The sequence below is a fragment of the Mirounga angustirostris genome, unplaced genomic scaffold (assembly GCF_029215605.1).
Source record: "Mirounga angustirostris isolate CCGP_5_RB_7025 unplaced genomic scaffold, mMirAng1.0.hap1 SCAF_4, whole genome shotgun sequence".
In the NCBI taxonomy this organism is placed as follows: domain Eukaryota; kingdom Metazoa; phylum Chordata; class Mammalia; order Carnivora; family Phocidae; genus Mirounga; species Mirounga angustirostris.
This window is the reverse complement of record NW_026991712.1, coordinates 133083618-133103223: the sequence shown is the minus strand read 5'-3', so window position 1 is coordinate 133103223 and position 19606 is coordinate 133083618. Positions and strand designations below refer to the sequence as shown.

The window sequence follows — 19606 nt, the reverse complement described above, 5'->3', positions numbered from 1 at the left end:
GCTGCTATTATAGGATGATCATCATTAATCAAGATGGAGGCCCCCACCGGCCTCACAAGATCACTTAAAGGAAAAACAAACTCCCAGGTGTAGTTTGGTTGGCAATGAAGCATCTCAACTCATCCCATCAGTTTTGTTTAATCTCTTATGGGAGAGGTGGAAGAAGAGCCAGATAGAGGACCACCCAAGTCTCTTTTCTTATGTCAGGTTTCCACATCAGACCCAGGGCTTCAGGAGATGCTTCTGAGGCACAAAGCTAAAAGGATCATAGTAAACACCTCTTCCACTCCTGATGTGACAACAGTGTCCTGGCCCCGGGCTCTCATCCTTCTTGTACTACAGGAAAGGAGGAAAAGAAAAAGCGTTCCTGACCCACTGGAAAAGAAATCTGATGTTTCAAAGCACCTCGTTGTTAATTGTACTGCCGTGCTGCCTACTGAGAAAAGGCAGGTAATAATGAAAAGAGGCATTTTTTTTTTTAGATTGATTGAAAAAAATCACTAATTACTTGACAGGTTAAAAAAATTAATTTATTCCATAGGTGATTTAAACCAAAAATACATTAATTTCCCAGTATTGACTTTTGGAGTAACTGGTTTTGCTCCCTGAAATTAGAATCTGGTTTATGTTAACCACCCCTCCCCACAAAAAAAAAAAAAAAAAAAAAAAGTTAAAGGTGTGCCTTTTTAAAAAAGAAAATCGACGACAACAAAGGAGTGGAATTCATGATTCCAATAGACTCGCCTCTTGGTCTTTGATTTTTATCGAGATCTTCCTACTGAGGAAATTGTCTCGATCTGGTGGATTAGTAAGACACAATGAAGGGGAATGGGAAAGATCAGGGTGGAAAGAATAAGCACTGAAAAGTATTGGTAGAATTCCTGCAGATTTTGCAAAGCCAAATAGACGTTAATGGACAATTTTTAAAACTACTGACATGGCTTAAAATACATTGCCCACAAAAGCTCTCTTATGATAATTCCTGGTTTCCAGACAATAGAAGTCACCTTAACAAACATAGTAATTTCAAAATATAGGTATACTTTTGACAAGGAATATTCAAAGTCAGTGTAACATACTTATATGTACATCATGCTAATTTATTGCTCATTGAAACCTATAAAATACATGTGTCCCAGTTAATTAAAACTGTTAGTTGCATAAACATCAAACAATCCCAGTTGTTTCTAGGTCTTACATTGGATTATCACTTTCAAGATGAAAAGCAGTTTTAAAGAGAGGATGACAAATCAGCATTAATTTGTTTTTAATCTTGAAGATGACAGCACACATATTACTAATATAATTGCTTATTTAAAAAGTAGGACTGAGATATCTTTCAGCAGGTGAACTAAAGAGATAGTATACCCAGACAGAGGAAAATGAAGAAATTAGATTTACACATTCAAATATTAAGTGGAAAGTATTTGAATTTGCCAGAATGATTAGATGAAGGGAGTAGGAAAACATTTTACTGTAAATCATCAAATCAAATATTTCCATGAAAATTTAAATATTTGGAAAACATAGTGTGTTTGTCAACTTGTCTTTTCATTGGCTTGTAGTACTGCCCTCGGTCATTTTCTGCCCCCTCATTGGCACCCAGATCAAGAATGTCTATTCTGATGGATCTGCTGTTATCAAGAGGCAACAATACAGTGTACCCAGATAAATAGGCATGCTGGTACAGGACTACTGCTCTAAGCCTTTGGTAAATTCAATCAGACAATATGTTTGACTGATTCTTGATATACTGACCAAACAGCGGGTTTATTAAAACACTGGGTCAGTAAAAAGTTATGCAAATAATGGACTCCAGTAAGTTAAGAAGATGGGTCCTTTATCTAGTATCGAGAAAAGCAGGGTCGAGTTCCCAGGAAAGTTCCTCTCACAGAAATGCTAAATCTTTCTGAGGCTCAATAAAATGTTCAAACACTGGGTTGGTGATATGCCCTGTCTTATGGTTGTAGTGACCTGATCATCTGGGAATAGGGGTCGGGGGAGAAATCTCCAAATTTGAGATCACCTGCATGAACTTGTGTCCTTAGCAATACAACTACTTTCCATTAAGAAAAGCATCCTGCCTTGGCCCAGAATATTGCCCCATTGCTCAGTAAGACCGTTGCCCAGGTATACATGATAGCAAGAGAATAGTATGTGGGCTGGGGAAAAACAGACATGCACTCTAGAAAGCACATGGGTTACTATTATAGGAGATCCTGGGTGTCAGCTCTCCTGTGCATCCCTTCAGCTTCATTTGATCTAAACTCTTCAGAGAATGTATTTTCTGAACACCCCACTGTACAAAAGTCAAAGCAGATGAAGTCAAGTTGTGTAGCTATATTCTGAACTTTTGGGGGCCCCCCTTAGAGTTCTCATTGGAGACCCTTGAATATTTACGGATGGTTCCAACTTCTGGTTTGGGAAGAACTTCCTTAGGTGACCAAGGAACTTGGAGTAGTAGCATTAACCCAGGTGCAAAAATGGGGCACTTACGTCTCTGACAATAACAAACCAAACTCGTGTGCAAGGGTGAGGGTGGCAATGCCTTAATAGAACCATGGTTCCACTTCTGTTTTTAAGATGTTGAATTTTGCCATATTGACGACTCTCTCTAAGCCTGTTAGCTGATTGTTACCGGGACAGGTTCCAATCTTCCTCACCTTTGACACTAACTACAAGAGAATGGTTTGGAAACACTCTCCTGTGAGGGTATAAATTGCACGACTTCTACTTTGGAGAATTCAGAGATTTCTGATGAAAAGTACACTCAACTTTTGATTAAAAAGAATAGATGAAAATCTAGGAATATTGAATTCCCCTGGACTCTTAACTATGTGATTATCATAATCTTCCCTGAGAGCAGTTTTGGGGGAAGTAAAGAGAGGAAAACTGAGGGGAGGGAAATAATTCACTGGTTCCAGCCTTAGAAGGTTTAGAAGCATTACTCCATCTGCTAGTGTTTCCCTAGTTGGATTTTGCTGTAGGGCAGTCAGCTCATGCTTTGTAACATCCCACTGAGCAAGAAGCAAGATAAGAAATGGGTCTGGATGTAAGACAGGCACCAAAGAGCAGGATATCTCTGCAGCTGTCCTGATATCTCCCCAGATTATGCTCCAAAACACCTTTTTTTTTGGCCTAATTTTGTTAATAGCAGCACCTCAAAGAGTGGAAGATTATGAAATCCAAGCAGTGTTTATGTAGAAAGCACTGAAATCCTGTGACTCTTCTTAGTCTGGTGTTGGAACCAGTGTAGGACTGACCCGAAGAAAAAGCCATGAGTCAAACTTTCACAAATATTATTTTCAAACCTAGCATAATTTTCAATGTGTGTGGGAATGAGTGTTGAGAAAAAGTTAAATAAATCATCCAATCTTTCTCTAGTTTGAAAAGTATATATATATTTTTCTTAAAACTATCACTGTTACACAATTGTATTATTTGTGCCAGGTGTTTGTTTCTTTGTTTCTTTGTTTTTCCGTCTTTAAAATAACATGAGTAAGCAGCCTACAGTCAGGTCTCTCTGTACCTGGAGTAAAATACCCTAGTACAGAGACTTTAATTTTCATCAGAAAACTCCATATTCACTCCACAGGAAAACAATTCCTATAGCTGAATCTCAGATGATTAAGGTACGTCGTTCAAAATTCAAAACATTTGGGGGCATTTTATTGAAGAACATAATGAAAACAGTAAGTGCAATGTCTATAAATATAAATATTTGTTGAGCATCAACTATAAACCAGGCTCTGCAAGGGATATAACATGGTCTCCTCTGTACAGAGTCTCACAAGCAAGTGGGAAGATGAGAGAGCTTCCAGAAAAAAAGACAGTACAAGGCAATGTGGTGAGTCCCTTCATCCCTGCCCTCAGCCCACGTATTGCAAAAGGAAGTAGCATATTTATCTAGACAAATCTCTTCTGGGTCTGAGCGTGGCTTTCTATTGGGAGCTATAGAAGTTCTCCCTACTGGGTCTTACGGCCTTTGGAAAGTCATTATCGATGTTTACCAAGATATAGGGCAATATTTGATAGACTAGAAGTGGCAAGAGTAGAGACTTCCTGGACAAGATAAGTAGCAACCACAGTCCCTTGAATCTGTGGAGGAGATTTTTGCCAGTTGGTTTGTTCTAAAGAAGAGAGAGAATATAATGAAAAATGGTGCTTCTACCTGGCCTGGTACTGTGTCTATATGCCCCTGACATGTTGGGGGGAAAAGACGGAAGTCAGTACTTTAAAAGGCATGGGCTGTTGAACTGAAGAGGTTCTTCTGTGTTGCGTCCCCAAAGGGTTGCTCCTACGACCACTATGGTCTCTCATAGACTATCAGTCTCTATAGACTATACGGTCTCTTATAGACTATCAGGAAGCATGGGAGTCCTCAAGATCCAGTATTAGAATGAGGCACTCAGAAATGCAATGAGCTGAATATTCATTCAGCCTGCTGCATTTCCTGTTTATTTACTTCACTTCCTTCAGTTGGGTGAAGGACATTTTCACTGCATGCTGTTCATCCCATCCCATGTATATACTGTTTGCATGAGGTTGGATCATACATATTTACATATCATAGACATCTCTTTATTTTTCCAAGGAAAGCTTGATTCCTCTGAATCTGGGAATTGCTTATTTTTTCTTCATCCTATTTGTACATAATCAGTGTTTTTGACACCTGGAAATCCTTAACTTTCCCTGAGTTTTTCAACCTCAGCTTTTACCCACACTAGTCCCTCCACTGTAATGTCTTCCTCTCCCTATTCCCTTTCTAAATTATCAAAATTAGATGCAGCCTTCAGAGTCCAGCTCAAGCATCACCACCACCATAAAACTTTTCCTTAATCTTAACTGGAAGAAATTTCTCTTATGGTAATAGAGTCATATTAATGTTTGGTATTTTTTATAGTACTTACCACATTCCACCTAAGGTCATAGCTATTTGGTTGGTAATTTGTGCTTTCTCTCCTCTAAACTGTACACGAGGCATTCTAGACAGAAGAGCTTCCAGAGGGCACATCTGGTTCTGCTCACCATGTATCATTAGTGCCTGTCGTAGTAGGTGCTCAATAAATATTTGTACAATGATTTAATGGATGACAGGCCTGGCACATAAACACAATAAATATTGAATCAAACGGGAAGTTGGTGTCCAGTTTGCACAATCTTAAACCACAGACTTCTCACTTGCTCAGTTCATTTACCATGCCTGTTTTTTTTCTTTTCTTTTCTTTTTTTTAATTCTCCCTTTTAATCTAATTCTCCTTCCCTCCTCAGTATTTCTTCTAAGACCTTTGAGGTTCCTCTGCTGTGCGTCAGCAGTTGTTTAATTTCTCTTTTATGTTCTAAGGACCTTAACACTATCCAAAAAGTTTAAGAAGTGGCTTTTGTTCACTGAATTGGAATACATAACATCTATCCTTTTGATTTGTTTGGGTTTTATTTCTCATCTTGGAAGAAGTCATGCATATAGATTCCAGAAATATTTCAGAGAAATGAATGCATGAGTTTGAACGTACAGAGCCATGGTTTTGGCCTTAAAGGCATCATAGAGATGATCAAACCCAGTTCCCTCATTTTATCGGAGGCCCAAGGCCTAGAGAGGTGATGTGAGTCTGTGAACTGAGAAGACAAAAATGCATAGTTGGATCTAGTTTTAGACCCCTTTTAAGGCTCTTCTACATGTATATTGTGACTTGGTAGATTACTTTATGCAAGCTATTTTTAAAATTGGGAGGCATGAGGAATGGTTAAGAGAGTTGGGTTGGGAATGGGGTTAGGGAAAGGTAGTTGGGAAGAGGGAGTCCCCACCCTATTTTAGCTCTAAAATTTAATGAAACTTCTGCTTCATGCTGCCTGTTCTAGAATAAAAAAGAGTCTGTCCACAGGCCTTTAGTAATAGCTCAGTCTGACAATGTTTACACATTGCATTTTGGCATCTTTTCATGGACAGATTCTACCACCAGTATCCCTAAAGTGAAAATGTCATATACTCCAGCCAAATTTATCAAGAAAAGCTGCAGAAGCTATAGTATTAACATGATGACTAGATAGATCACAGAAAATCTGGGTTACTTGATAAAACCACATGCCCCCTGCCAAACTTTTATAGAGGTCAGAATCTGGTCTGTTGATATCAAAGTAGAGAGAAAGCTATTTATGCTGCCATTAGCAATAACTTCATTAGATACTTCCATTATAGGGGGGATAAAGAGTGGAATCTAGCCCCTGAAAAGAAAAACAGTGTCTAAAAGGGGAAAGCCTTGGGTTGGTACACTCCTAACCACAGTTCCTTTATTATCTCATAGGATCTTGATTTCCTTACAAAGTAAAGCATTTCTGGAGCTCCAGTGGCGCAATCGGTTAGAGCGCGGTACTTATACAAAGTAAAGCATTTCTTTCTTAGCTTTCTCTCAGAAATATTTCCCATATTTTTCCATTTGAGTTGCAAAGCACATTGACTACAGAATTTAGTGAAATATTGCCAAAGTTAAATCCATTTCTCATCTACTTTTTTGCTTATACAAATAATATTTATTACTCCATCTGCCTCTGTCTTTTTATTTCTTTGTATGAGGGGGATTTGCTATCTCCTTACATGAAGAGAACTTGCTAGTTGGCTGATGATGGCTTCTTTTCAGCATTTTTTAAATTCTACGAGCCAAAAGTATACATTGAAGGAAACTTTCATCATCATTTTCTTTAAGAGTATGGTGCCTCAAACTCTCCAGAGGTCTACACTTGGGTCTTATAGCCCAGTGTTTATATATTTACAGAGGAAGAGGACAACAATGTCTGCTTGAACAAATTGAAGTGAAAAACGAAAAGTAAATTATTAGTTGAGAGAGTAACATTTTAGAGTAGTAAGAATATTTCAGAATAGTAAGAGTGCTTTATTTTAAGTAAGAGTATTTTAGAATAATAAGAGTGAGAGCAGACTTGAGGGCTGGATGAAGGAGAGAAATCAGTAAGTTATTAGAGAAGAACGAAAAAGGGAAAAGAAGGGAGATAAAAGACTGACAGAGAAGAACAGAGAGAAATTGGATGACAGAAATCAGACTCAGATTTAGACACACCCTCCAATGTGTTGGTGACCACACCCCTCCTTCAGACAGCCCCAGAACTTCCTTCCTCTCTCCTGGCTGGAAGAGTGATCTTTCAGCTCTCCTTGGCTCCTGGCCTCACTCCCACTCTTCTAGAATTAGAAAGAATTCAAAATGAAAAATAAGACATATAGTAGCATTATATTTCATTCCATTGCTATTTATTTCCAGAAACTACTTTCATAATGTAGTGGATAATTTTTTAGACACGCAACTTCACAGTATAAGGAAAATCACCAAAAGTTATCTCACTAAAAAAAAAAAATAATAATAACAGGGCAGTTTTCTGAAACAAAGACTAATATCAAACAAGATAGCCATAGGCAAATTCTGGGGGGAAATGAAGAAAATTATTGCTCTATCATAAGATAGAAAAGGACCTTGAGAAGATCTGGTTCATCTGTCTACCTCCCAGAAAGAATTAATGCTATTTTTAATTTCCTCCAGAGAAGAGGCTGCCACTTAACTCAGTAACCCACCCTGATAAAGCAACAAAACATGTGTTTCATCCCAGTAAGATCCTCCATTTAAATTGCTGGGCTTAAATCAGATATATATTATCCTCATCTACAGTTAGAGCCACGTACTTTTTAGGAGCATATCTGCAGTTAGGAAGAGCTGCCACTAGATGGAGCCCTTATATCTATATTTTATATCCTTGTCTTGGCAATTCTCTAGCTTGGATGACCGCACACTCTGGACAGTCCATTCTCATACCTGTTGTGCTGATGTAACCGTGAATAAGTAACTGTTCATAAACTGCTGATAAAACTGTTAACAACCATTTATATACTCTTTTAAGATAATTAATTTGAAACAATGCTTTAGATTTAAACAATATAAGAAAACAAATTAAGAGCTTTGAGTTTAAGTAGTTTCTATAATTTTGGACTAAACCTCTCTGGTTGAATCCCAATCATAGGGGGAGAGAAAGAGAGAGAAAGAGAGAGAGACTGCTCTCTCTCTAAGCCTTGGTAAATGTGTGATTTAGTTTTGATATTCCCAATTGTTCAGGCTAATTATTATATCTGCCCTTTTAATAGTTCTCTAGTTTGCTTGGGATTTCCAAATATTTTGTGCCTATCTGCCATTATTTTAACTAAGCTTCCTTCGGATATGCTCATTCCAAATATGTAGAAAGATACTTGCTACACATTATTTACAATACATATTTTTATGTATGACCTCTCTAAAACTTAAACATTGGGATTTAAATGTGCACAGGCTTCCTTACGTAATTCTACTAGTCCAGTCTGAATATGTGTGTATCTGTGTGTGGCTTTATTTCCAGCTGACATCTGACAATGATAGGCATCTAATATCAACTCCTAATTTTTCATTTTAACTGTGTAATTAGCATAATATATTTTACCTAATTATAAAGTACATAAGGAATGTATTTCAAAAGATACCTCATAAAGTGATAATCAGATTCAAAGAGTAGTATAAAATCTTCCCCTCCCCTCTTCTTCCAGGCAGAATGTCTGGGTACTGAAGGTAGAGTCTAAGCCTCTGGCAGTTTGGGTGACATGTGTCCTCAAGCTATTTTGGTTCTTAGATATTTGGGACTGCAGAGCCTCTGATGGTTGGATCATAGTTTTAAAAGCCGAATGTTTTTGTTTACCTCTTCTAAGCTAATTATAGCCTCACCCTCACAGCTTAGCCAGCACCCTTGTTTGGGACTCTCCTTTGTTAATTCCATCAAAGCCCTATTTATTTGTGGGTTCATGGTGTTTCTCTTCCAACCATTTAATCTTTCCTTCTTCCAACCGTAAGCAAAAATAGAAGGAAAACATGTTCTTTCCTGAAGTCTATGTGAAACTACTTAAATCCTCTGGTGTTTCCTGCAAAGGAAACCATTTCCTTCTGGCCCCATGATCAGGAACCACGAATATAGTGTGCTCTTTCTTAGGAAATTCATTTAACCTTCTTTGGAGATTGGCCTTTGAACATAATTCTTCAGCCATACTTGTGGTGTCATTCAACTAGCAATAAGTATTTTGCACTTGATAGAATCACACAGTCTTGTTATGATCAAGACAGATTTCTCTAGCAGGTCATCACTATGATATATATGTTCTTTATAAAAACATGAAAGTTGCTGGCAAACATTACAAATATAGGTTTGTGACCACTTCCCAGAGAAATTCAAACTTGGGACTCTGCCTCTCAAACACACACACACACCACACACAAGCACGTCAGTCACTTTTTTTTAAGGTTTTCACGTATTTCTGAAAAATGATAGTTACTATCCCTGTGACCTAGGGACCTAGATTATCATAAACTACTCAAAGTTAAAATACTATACTCTCTTCTTCTTTTCTTTTTTAAACTTTCCATAAAAGCCTCCAGCATGTTCACCTACACCCCCACAATATTATACCCATATTTAGAGGATTCATCCAGGCCTGTGTGGGGGCTAGAATAGATCTAGCTTAGAGAGCTGTTTAAGCATTCTCTCCTAGGTCTTCCTCTGGACCATCCTGAGATCTGCTCTCTAGCCAATCTGTGTGCTTACCCTTTTTAAAAAGTTATCAGTAATTAAATTTGTCTTGCTGTACCGTTCAATTTAATAAAAAAGTATTAATGAGCAAACGAGTTTGAGAACAGTGGGAGCTATAAATAAGCCATGGTCCCCCCTCTCAAGAAACACAGTATAGTGGGGAGACAGATACAGAAAGTCTAATAAATGCTGTTTCCTTTCAGCTTTATTGTTTTTATTTTTTATTTTTTTAAAGATTTATTTATTTTAGAGAGAGAAAGAGAAAGAAAGTGGGCTGGGGAGGGGGGAGAGGCAGAGGCAGAGGGGGAGGGAGAGAGAGAATCTCAAGCAGACTCCCCACTGAGCTCAGAGCCTGATGTGGGGCTAGATCCCAGGACCCTGAGATCATGACCTGAGCCGAAATCAAGAGTTGGATGCTTAACCGACTGAGCCAACCAAGCGCCCCTCAAGCTTTATTGTTTTTATAATGTGGGTGAGGAAAAGTTTTCTATTCCCTTAGGAAGGCAGGCTCCTGTCCCTCATATATGTTCTTTTCCAAAAAGGACAATGTCTCAGGTGACAATGGGAATAGAAATAATTGTAGTCCTCATCTAGACTGTGCCAGAGCAGGGAGGAATAGTCACTAGGCTAGCTGAGTTCTGACTTTCCACTTTCACTTGGCTTTGTCCTTCCAAGGGACTTTCCCTTACGGGCCAAAGTCAGAGGGGCTGAAGGGCAGTTCCTCCTTCCTGGAAGGAGAGCACTGGAGCTTAGTGACAAAGGCCTACTGTGCTTGAAGAGATCAATCTGAGGAAAGGAGAGAATACAACAGTGAACCTTTGGTGTCTCTTGAAACTTTGCTTTAAAAAAATTCATTTGTATTTTAAACACAAGAAAAATGCACATAATTCTGGTGGACTTGCATATTCTAAATACGTATGCACTTACAGATAAGGAAAAGATCACACTCTTTACTGTTAGCAAACACCCCACTATTAGAGGGATGCTTTGTGTTTATGAACAGAACAGGACCCATTAGAGTTCGGTAAGAAAAGCAACTTGAACAGCACCTATAATAAAATCTTCTAGGAAGTGAAACACCAGAGAGTGCCTGGAAGTATGCAGATACAGACCAAGTCTCATGCATGCTGTCCAGAGAGAGAGCTGCGGTGCCCAGGGGGCCTATCCCCAGATCCTTCTCTAAGGTCCTTCAGTGTCTGCAATTCCACAGGGCAACACCTCGAAGCACGAGGAAGCAGTAGCCATCTAAATTCCCGTAAATTATTCTGAGGGAAAAATCTCGTCAGGGATGACACTTGTAAGAGAAATAGCAGATACGGTTTTACATTGAACAAAAGCCCAGCTTTTTGTTTGTTCTTTGAGGTTAAAATTAAGTCTGTTTTTTTTGTTTGTTTGTTTTTAACTCAGGTTAGAATTAGCCTAGAGGTGAAACAGCCACTATATAATAAAGGTGGGTTCCAAAAGTATATGAGTTCAACCATGGTCTGGAAAATTAGCTGCCATCTGGAGAGGAAGTGGTGGCTTTTCCCCTGGAGTTACTTAGTGTCTGTGTGCATCAAATTAGAAAATGTAAGTTTATTAAAACAATTTGCAATGGATTGTGAAGCATGCTTACAGTTGAAAATGAGATTGTGCTTCTTCAATACTTAACCAGTGGGCTCCTGACCCTCAAGTACCACTTTGGGCATATTGCTACACATGAAGTTTGAAAACTCTTGGAAAAAGCCCGGTATCTACATATATTCAGTGGCCAACAGGAAAAAGCCATCTTTTGGTTTTTTTGCACTATTAAACAGAACAGTTTATTTAACAGCTTTGGAGTGTGATGCCCTTGTCTTTTAGTTTTTTGTTTTTAATAAAAATTGTATATACTTAAGGTGTACAACGTGAGGATTCAGTATACAAATACATTAGTGAAATTATTACTACAGTCAAGTTAATTAACTCATCCCCTCACATCGTTACCTTTTGTGTGAGTGTGTGTGTGTGTGTGTGTGTGTGTGTGTGTATGGTGAAATCTACCTGAAATCTACCCTTTTAGTGAATCTCCAGTATTTAATACAATTGTATTAACTACAATCAGCATGCTGAACTCTAGACTTATTTATCACATTCCTACTATGCAGATATCATCATTCCACTCATAAGTCAGCTTTTGTATTTCCAAATGCTTATGAGAGTTGAAAGCAATAAATGTCCTAAGAGCGCCAAGATTGGTTCTTTTGTGAACTATATGCTGAACTGTCTGCTAAACTAGAGAAAACTCTGTGAAAGTTATGTCTCTAACTCCTTAGTGTACATGATATAGCAGGGAATCACACAACCTCCAAGAAAACTGAGAGGAGAAACCAAACTGGCTAAAAAAATTGAAGGAATCAAATTTAAATAATTCTCAATGCATCATGACATGTGTTAGAACAGTTTTAAATTCTTGTCTGAAGAATAAATGGATGTGGTAAAACTATTAAATAAAATTGTGTCAGGGGCCTCCCAGTCTGGAGGAACTCAAGTTTGTCCAAGATCTACCCATGAGACCAGTACAAAGTCATGAAAAAGCTAATCATTCTTTAGTTTAATCCACACCAATTAGTCTTCCTCCAGGCATCTGCTACCTGATTTTAGAGACCATATCAGAAATGAAAAGAAGCAGTGTCTTATTTATCATATGTCAAATTCAAAGGCATAGCTGCTTGTGAAGACCCTACTATGCTTTATTCACCTCAGAAAGAGATGTGCTTACCGTCCCTAGTATAAAGCAGTCTTTCATGTGGCTTTAAAGATTAGTCCTGGGTCAGGTTATTATAATGCTTCCTCCCTGCAAAAGTCAACCATACAAGTCTCAAATCCTGAAATTCACTGGAATATTTATCAAAGAAATTATTTTAGCATAAGCAAGACCACTGTACTCAAATCTCTGTTTATCAAGTTTGCCTCCAAACTCTGCAAGTGGAGGAAACTTTTATTGGATTTCAGAATTCTCCAAACATTCTTGGGAAAACAGAAATTAACGGGCTTTTGGCATTTCAAGAACCCATTGTTGGGATTATCAAAGGCTTCAGTAAGAAACTCAAAACAAATAGAACAGCAAATCATTAGTGAGAAAGCAATAAACATTGCTAGTGAAATCTATGTCCAGTATACTTAGCACTGAACGAAGAGTTTATTTTATCCAGACCATTTGCAGTTAGATGTACCCTACAGACAGATACCCAGTAATGGTTTGTCTCCTACTTCCTGGCTGGTGGTGTTTCTAGGTTTTGTGTGTGTTGGGAGGGTGGGTCAGGGAAAGGGTGTGACTGCTACTTGAAAACTAGCTCTCCAGGAAGGATCAAATCATCTACAGTGTGACTTTCCCTCATCTCAGGACAACTGCATTTAAATATAGGCCAAAGGCTTAAGTCACAGGAATAAGGCTTAATCACAGGATTTCAGAAAATAGTCTTTGGGAAGCTTGGGACAGGATGGTGCAGTTGCCCTAGAGCCTCTGAAAGTACAATGTGTAGGTCTGCCTTTCTCAGATTAGGCTGAATCTTCAAGTCCTTGCTGAAACTTCCAAGTCTTTGTTACAGATTGCCTTGGATTCCTAGAGCCTGGTTTAATCAGTTTATTATCAACTCCAGAATGACAGAGGAGTATACACAGAGAGGACTTGTCTCAGGTGAAGTGAGATAATTATTTCCTTAATGAAAAGCGAATTTAAATTCTAGGTTACTTACAGTAGCTGCTTGTTGGGGGAGGGGAACCACAAATTTAAAGTTGTGGTGATTTTTTTTTTTTTTAATGTTCGGGAAAACGTGTCAAGCAATAATATATTAAGTGTGCAATACTTTTGTCAGGTAGAATGTCCTGGCTTTGGAAGGGTGAGAAGAGGATTGTTACAGCAGTCTGCCTTTCAAAGGGCAGCTTTGATCATATGGTTAACTTGACATTTGGGCTGAGGAATTCAACCTCACCAGGGATGGGACTGGATTTTACCGAGCTCTCCTTATCCAAACTACAACATGCTTACTGTTTTCTCCCCACATTCCCCACATCTCAGCCTCCAGGACCAGCTACCAACGAGTCATTTTGTCCATTTTCATTGGTCTGACCACACAAGGAACATCCTGTTTCTTTAAATCCCCAATGCTCAAATTGCTATTGTAGAAACCAACTCCCTGTCAATTTTCTCCACATTTAATCCTCAGCTTCTTGTCATATTTTCATTTTTATGCATTGGTTCCCATGGTAACAAATCTATTGGTAGAGAAAGTGTGACTCTGCTTTTAGCCCTCTGCACAATACAAAATCCTTCTAGTGATTCTCAGGCAAGTGTCATATAAAAAGGCAGGGAGAGACTACAGTTCCCTAGGCTAATGCCTCTAATCCCCTGCCCCACCACCACATGTTCTTTCCCACCCTATTCCCCAACCAGGCCCACTGCCCAGAATCCCTTCACCTTTTGATCCAAGTATTCGAAGTGCCCTCCTATTCAACTACAGATGCCAGGACTGAACCTTTTTTGTTCAGATGGCTTCCTCTTCTGTCAGGACTTACCAGACAGAAATGTGTTAACTAATGGCAATGGACATTTGGAGGCAACATGGGAGAAGCAACTTGCACTCATTTTTCTATAAAATATCCTCAATATGCATCTGAGATGTATACAGCCCAGGGAATAAGTAGGTACTGAATGAGCTCCTGAGGAAGAGGAAGAGATAACAAAGATGTAGAGAAGCAAAAAACCTTGTAACTGGTGGCCAAATGTGAGCAAGGGAGCTACAGTTGGGACAATTCAGGGTTCAAGTAAGGAAAAGGTAAGAAACCTACCAAAAGCTAAGGAAATGGAGCATAGAGAAAAAAGGAGTTTTTGAGTTAACTGTCTGCAGAATGGGAGCCTGCAAAGGAGAGAATAGCTTTCTGCAGACTTTGGCCCAACTCCGTCTACAAAATATTTTTCCAAGTAATCTTTCCCTTAATAACAGATTGTATGTTTTATTTTGAATTCTAGAATTCCACTGTGGCTTGGCAGTAAGTTATATGCCTAGCAACCCCAAATCTCCTATGTCCTCAGTACTTAGAAAAAAATCAGGAACTGTTCATCAGAAATTAAACAGTCCCCATGCTGAATGTGCTTTTTATTTAGTTTTTTTGAAAAGTTAATGAATTCAGGGGAATGAAAATAGATGTTAGAAACAAAAATGTGGGTATCTCTAGTTAAGAAAATTATCAAATGTAAATGATTCCTTTTTTCGTTGGGTCTTATAAAAATATGTGATACTTAAGCACACTGAAGTTTTAAAGTTGGCTGATTATATTGTACAAAGGTATTTTTGGCCCTTTAAAAATTATTTTCCTACATTAAGAAAAGTTTTCTTATATTCAGAACTTTTTATTGTGACTCAGGTTTTGTGTCTCTGTATAGACACACATACATAAGTGTTTTTCTTTGCGCACTTGTTTTGCACAGGTAAGAAAATGAGATTAAATAATGTCCAGGTATGCAGGTCAACTGACTTTTATGGTAGCTAGATTAAGGAAAGCATCTGATGAATGGACAAAAGAAATCACATGGTATTTCTTTCTACCTTTCCATCTCTCTTCCCCTTCCCCAGCACTCTACTAAAGAACGTCTCTTATTTAGTCAGGAAATCTTATGTAATTTTTTGGAAAGTCCACAGGAAAACCAAGTTGCAAGTCTCAGGCAGATAGAACATGAAGCAATTCCCATATTTGTTAGAATAGTGATTTATTTTCAGAATGTAATGCCAAAATAAATTTTATATTCAATACTTGTAGAGTCTTTCCACTCAGAGGACTCTTACTGGTCTTGAATGTGGAAAAGGCAGCTGTTCAGGGCAGTGAGTAATGTTGTATGTTAGGTTTTACTCTAGAAAATTTGGTTTTAGCTTTGATGACACCCAGTGTCAATGGAATGCAATAAATGTTTTATACTGCTTTCTGATGTTTAGGTATTTCCCTTTAACATCCTCAACTGCATTTTTCTCCTTGAAAACGCAAGCCTTACTGTTTTCTGTTTGGAATGAAGAAAAAGATAATTGATAGGCAGATAAGCTGGATATTTTTGTCTCAAAGCCAGTCAAGTTTCTTTTTGGACTCAGTGTATAAAAGGGACTAAAGGAAGCTTAAGGACAATGGCATTGTCTCCATATAAAGGAGCAAATTTTTCCTGGTTAAAAATCAGAGGTGAATCTACTAAATTGTTTGTAAAATTCAAAGACTATCTCAAATAACCTTGGCAAAGTAAGGTTTTAAGTGCTGTAGTTTCATTTTTCCCACTTTATAACCACCCAAGGGCACCCCCCGACCCAGCTGTATATAAGTAAACCATAATATGAACTATGGTCTCTTTCTACTCAGAGAAGAAATATTAACAGCAGCAATTCTAAATAGACAGTGATAAATTTTTAATTGGTCTGTAAAGAATTCTAAGTAAAAGGATATTAGATCCTAGGTTTTTAGAATTTTAAGTATCCATGAAAATTATTCTTTCATTCCTAAAGTGCTTGACAACTGACTACTTTGGATCTTAGTTATTGGGGGTGGGGACACAACACAATCTTTTTATTATTGTGTAAAGAAGTTCTAATTCCACCTATTTATATTAATATTTTTCAAATGCTAAACACATGTGCACACATACAAATTATCCATTTTTCCTTTGAGATCATATAATTCAGTTCGTGAAATATTTCACTCTTCTTTAAGGAAGATTCCTATGCAGTGATGCAACACTGGGCCACTATTTTAATAAGATGAAGACAGTCTCTAGACTCCTTTTTCAACATCTGACTTCACTACCATATCTGCAGCACAACAGTGACATCTTAAGGCCAAGTAACTAGAACTCCTTTAGCCAGAGAAAGAACTTGAATTGGATCTGTTCTCAAAATTTCATCATGTTATCAAGTAGTTTTCAAGTTCAGTTTGCAACTGGTAGATCTTTATAAATGCTACTTTATGACTTCTTTTGCAGTCTTTGTGAACATTTTAATGTGCACTGGTAAACACTAACGTTTTACAAAGACATATTGTATATTAATGCATGCATTTCATTGCATAGTTTATTGACACTCCCCTTGTAAAGCTTTTATGGAAGAAACAACAAGCCACAGCAGTATAGCAAAAGAGGCTTAATCTTTATAAATTGGGGCCTTTTCTGTCTCTTTGCTAGCCTAGGTGGCTGTATACAAATTCAGGTGGGAGGGGGCAAGAAACACCTCTTAACATTTAAGGTTTTCTACATGGGTGAACTCTAGTCAATTCAAAATAAATTGCTTACTTTAGTAAAAAATTTTACCATTTTATAAAAAAATTAAATCATGACATGTTTAATTGAAATGGCTGTATTGTAATTAATATTTTGAGATAATTGTGATTTTGAGCTTCAATTATATATAAAAAGTTGTCATTTTTGTATGTGCTAAAAATATGTATCACAATTAAACAGTACTTTTTAGTTGAACTACATATTGATGTAAATAAAAACTGAATGAAGACATATTTACTACTTTATTAACATAGATTGTGAATGTACTTAATGGTTTTTTTGCAGTATGAGACCATAATGACTTTGAAAGCTGCTTCATTTTATGTGCAAAGGAGTCCTATGAATCTATATTTTAAATTTACTCAATCGGTGAAATTAATTACTTTGTCAGTTAATTTGCAAATGCAAGCTGTACTCTCCAGTTTATGTATTGACACTAATTGGTAAAGGTGTACAATGTGATTAGAATGCATTTTGAAGATGCTTTCTGTACAGATACAAAATACAGGGACTACAATAATGCTGTGCAGTGTATAGCAGAGCCATTTTTCGGCTTTGGTGTACTCAATTTTTTCAGTATTTAAAAACGTGTTTTGAATAACATAAAAGTCTCTTTATTGTATAAATAATAAAATGTCACATTATTGTAAAGTGTCTTTTGTCTAATATCGAAGCAGATTTCTTAGCCACAGAGTTGTAATATGAAAAGGGCTTGTTTTTTTAAGCCAAAAACAACTATTATAATCAATATTTGAAAATGTAACTTTTATTATGAACAGTAGTATTTATCTTTATTAGCAATGAGTTTTTTCATAATATGAGCATGCCTCAATCACCCAAAAGCTAGCTAGCTACCTACCTGCCTATCTATGTAAGTTAATATACATTCTGTTGATTGGCTACTTAATAGAATCACATGGTAAGTTTTATAATGACTGATCAGCCTACCTCTGATATTTTTGGTATAAATAAAAATATTTCTACTTTATTTTTACTAAATCAAGTTAACCAGTAACAAACTCCCTTTAAGAAAATTTCCACATGACTACAAGTTTAGTCTTATGAAGATTAGAAATAAATTTGAAAAGTAAGGCCCTGGAAATAAAATAAAAAAAAAAACTGTTGGATTAGAACACATCAACAGAGTAGATAATGTATACAAATATCTGCTTAATAAATTACTTAAGAAATTTCGAAGACTTCTATGTGGTATATGTTATTAGTTATTTTCTGTTGCTGACATCTATAGAATTAAAATAAGCTCTTCAGTACTTTTTTAACCAACTGAGCCACCCAGGCGCCCTCTTCAGTACTTTTTTAAAGAAGAACAAAAGGTATTTTTAAACACACTCTGAGGGAAAAATATGCAGATCCAATCCCTTCAAATTTCTTAAATCTAGAAGTACTAGGTTACTGTAGGGAAACTTAATAGTAAGAAATCATTTTAAAAAAACTTGTCAAGTTTTAAATTCAAAATTCTGAGAGCAACTTAAACAACGCTTTTACTGTTTTCTCTGCCAATAACTACATCTCGTGTAATATTCCTGTTACATTAGAAATTATGACAAAATGGTTTCATAAAATGTAGGGAAAAGGCTAGACAAGAAACATTTCAACTGGATTAAAACAAAAGCGAGACAGTGAATGTTAATTTAAAACTTATACCAAGACCAACCACATCACAAAAGTCTTATCACGGGTAAGGAAAAGCCTTATTTTTTTAAATGCCAAAGAACAGTTTTGAATAAAATTCAATTCAATTTTATATCTAACAAAAAGGTAGAAATTAGATGGTCATATTCAAATCAACTGGTCACATTAAATGTAACACGAACAGAAATGGTGGGAAAAATCCCACTTCTACAAAAATGCTTTCTCATTATAAAAATATCAAACTAACTTAAATAAAAAATCACTTCTGAAGAAATTGTTTACTATCTTATAAGGAATGAAAGTAGAATAAATCTTATGCAAAACATTCAAAATAAATGCATAAACACTGTATGTGGTTATCACCATTACGAATGAACGATACCTTAGAAAAACGTTAGTTATCAATGTAAGAAGTCTAAGAATTAACATGACCAAGATTATAAAACAACTCCAATTTAAGTAGGAATCCGGTCTCTCAAATATTCCAGAATAGCAGCTGTTCCTTTCATTAATATGGCTGCTCGAGGAACACGGAATGGATTTCCATCTAGTAGTAGTGTTCTAAATAAAAGAGAGAATTAAGAATTTTAACATTTTCCATTAGGAAGGCTTTTCTTCTCATTTCAATTGCAATTTCATAAATAAATTTGTGTATTTTTTTCTATTTGTCCCTTTTCAAATCTAAGCATTTCAATAGTTGGAATTAGAACTACAATAATAACCCAAACAACATTAATTGAATACTTATTATATGAAAGGTATTGTGCTGAGTAATTTATGTTCCCTGACTCTCTTAATTATCTTAACAATCCTATGATGTAGACACCATTGATATTCCTATTTAATAGGTAAGGAAACATAAGTTCAGAGAAGTAAGACAGACATGTCCCAAGATCATACAGCTATTAAACAGAGGAGCTGTGACATGAGCCACCATTTTACCCATCTTCTTCTCAATCTTATAATGACCATATACTACATGGTTAAATTATATTTATACATTAGAATGAGCATACTTGTCAGTATACCAAGGACTATAATGTAATCAATATATCCCCCCTCCGCCCTGGGAAACATCGA

The 19606-nt window shown here is 36.8% G+C and overlaps 1 protein-coding gene across 1 annotated transcript in view; it reads right to left on the bottom strand.

The window, feature by feature from the left end:
* Window positions 1–15256: 15256 nt before the first annotated feature.
* The window catches only part of LRRC40 (leucine rich repeat containing 40), a 50319-nt gene continuing 45969 nt past the window's right edge, over window positions 15257–19606 (bottom strand). Inside the window, exon 15 of the mRNA XM_045897419.3 lies at window positions 15257–19087. Coding sequence (XP_045753375.1) covers window positions 18982–19087 — 106 coding nt within the window. The 3' untranslated portion in view covers window positions 15257–18981. The remainder of the gene's footprint in view (window positions 19088–19606) is intronic.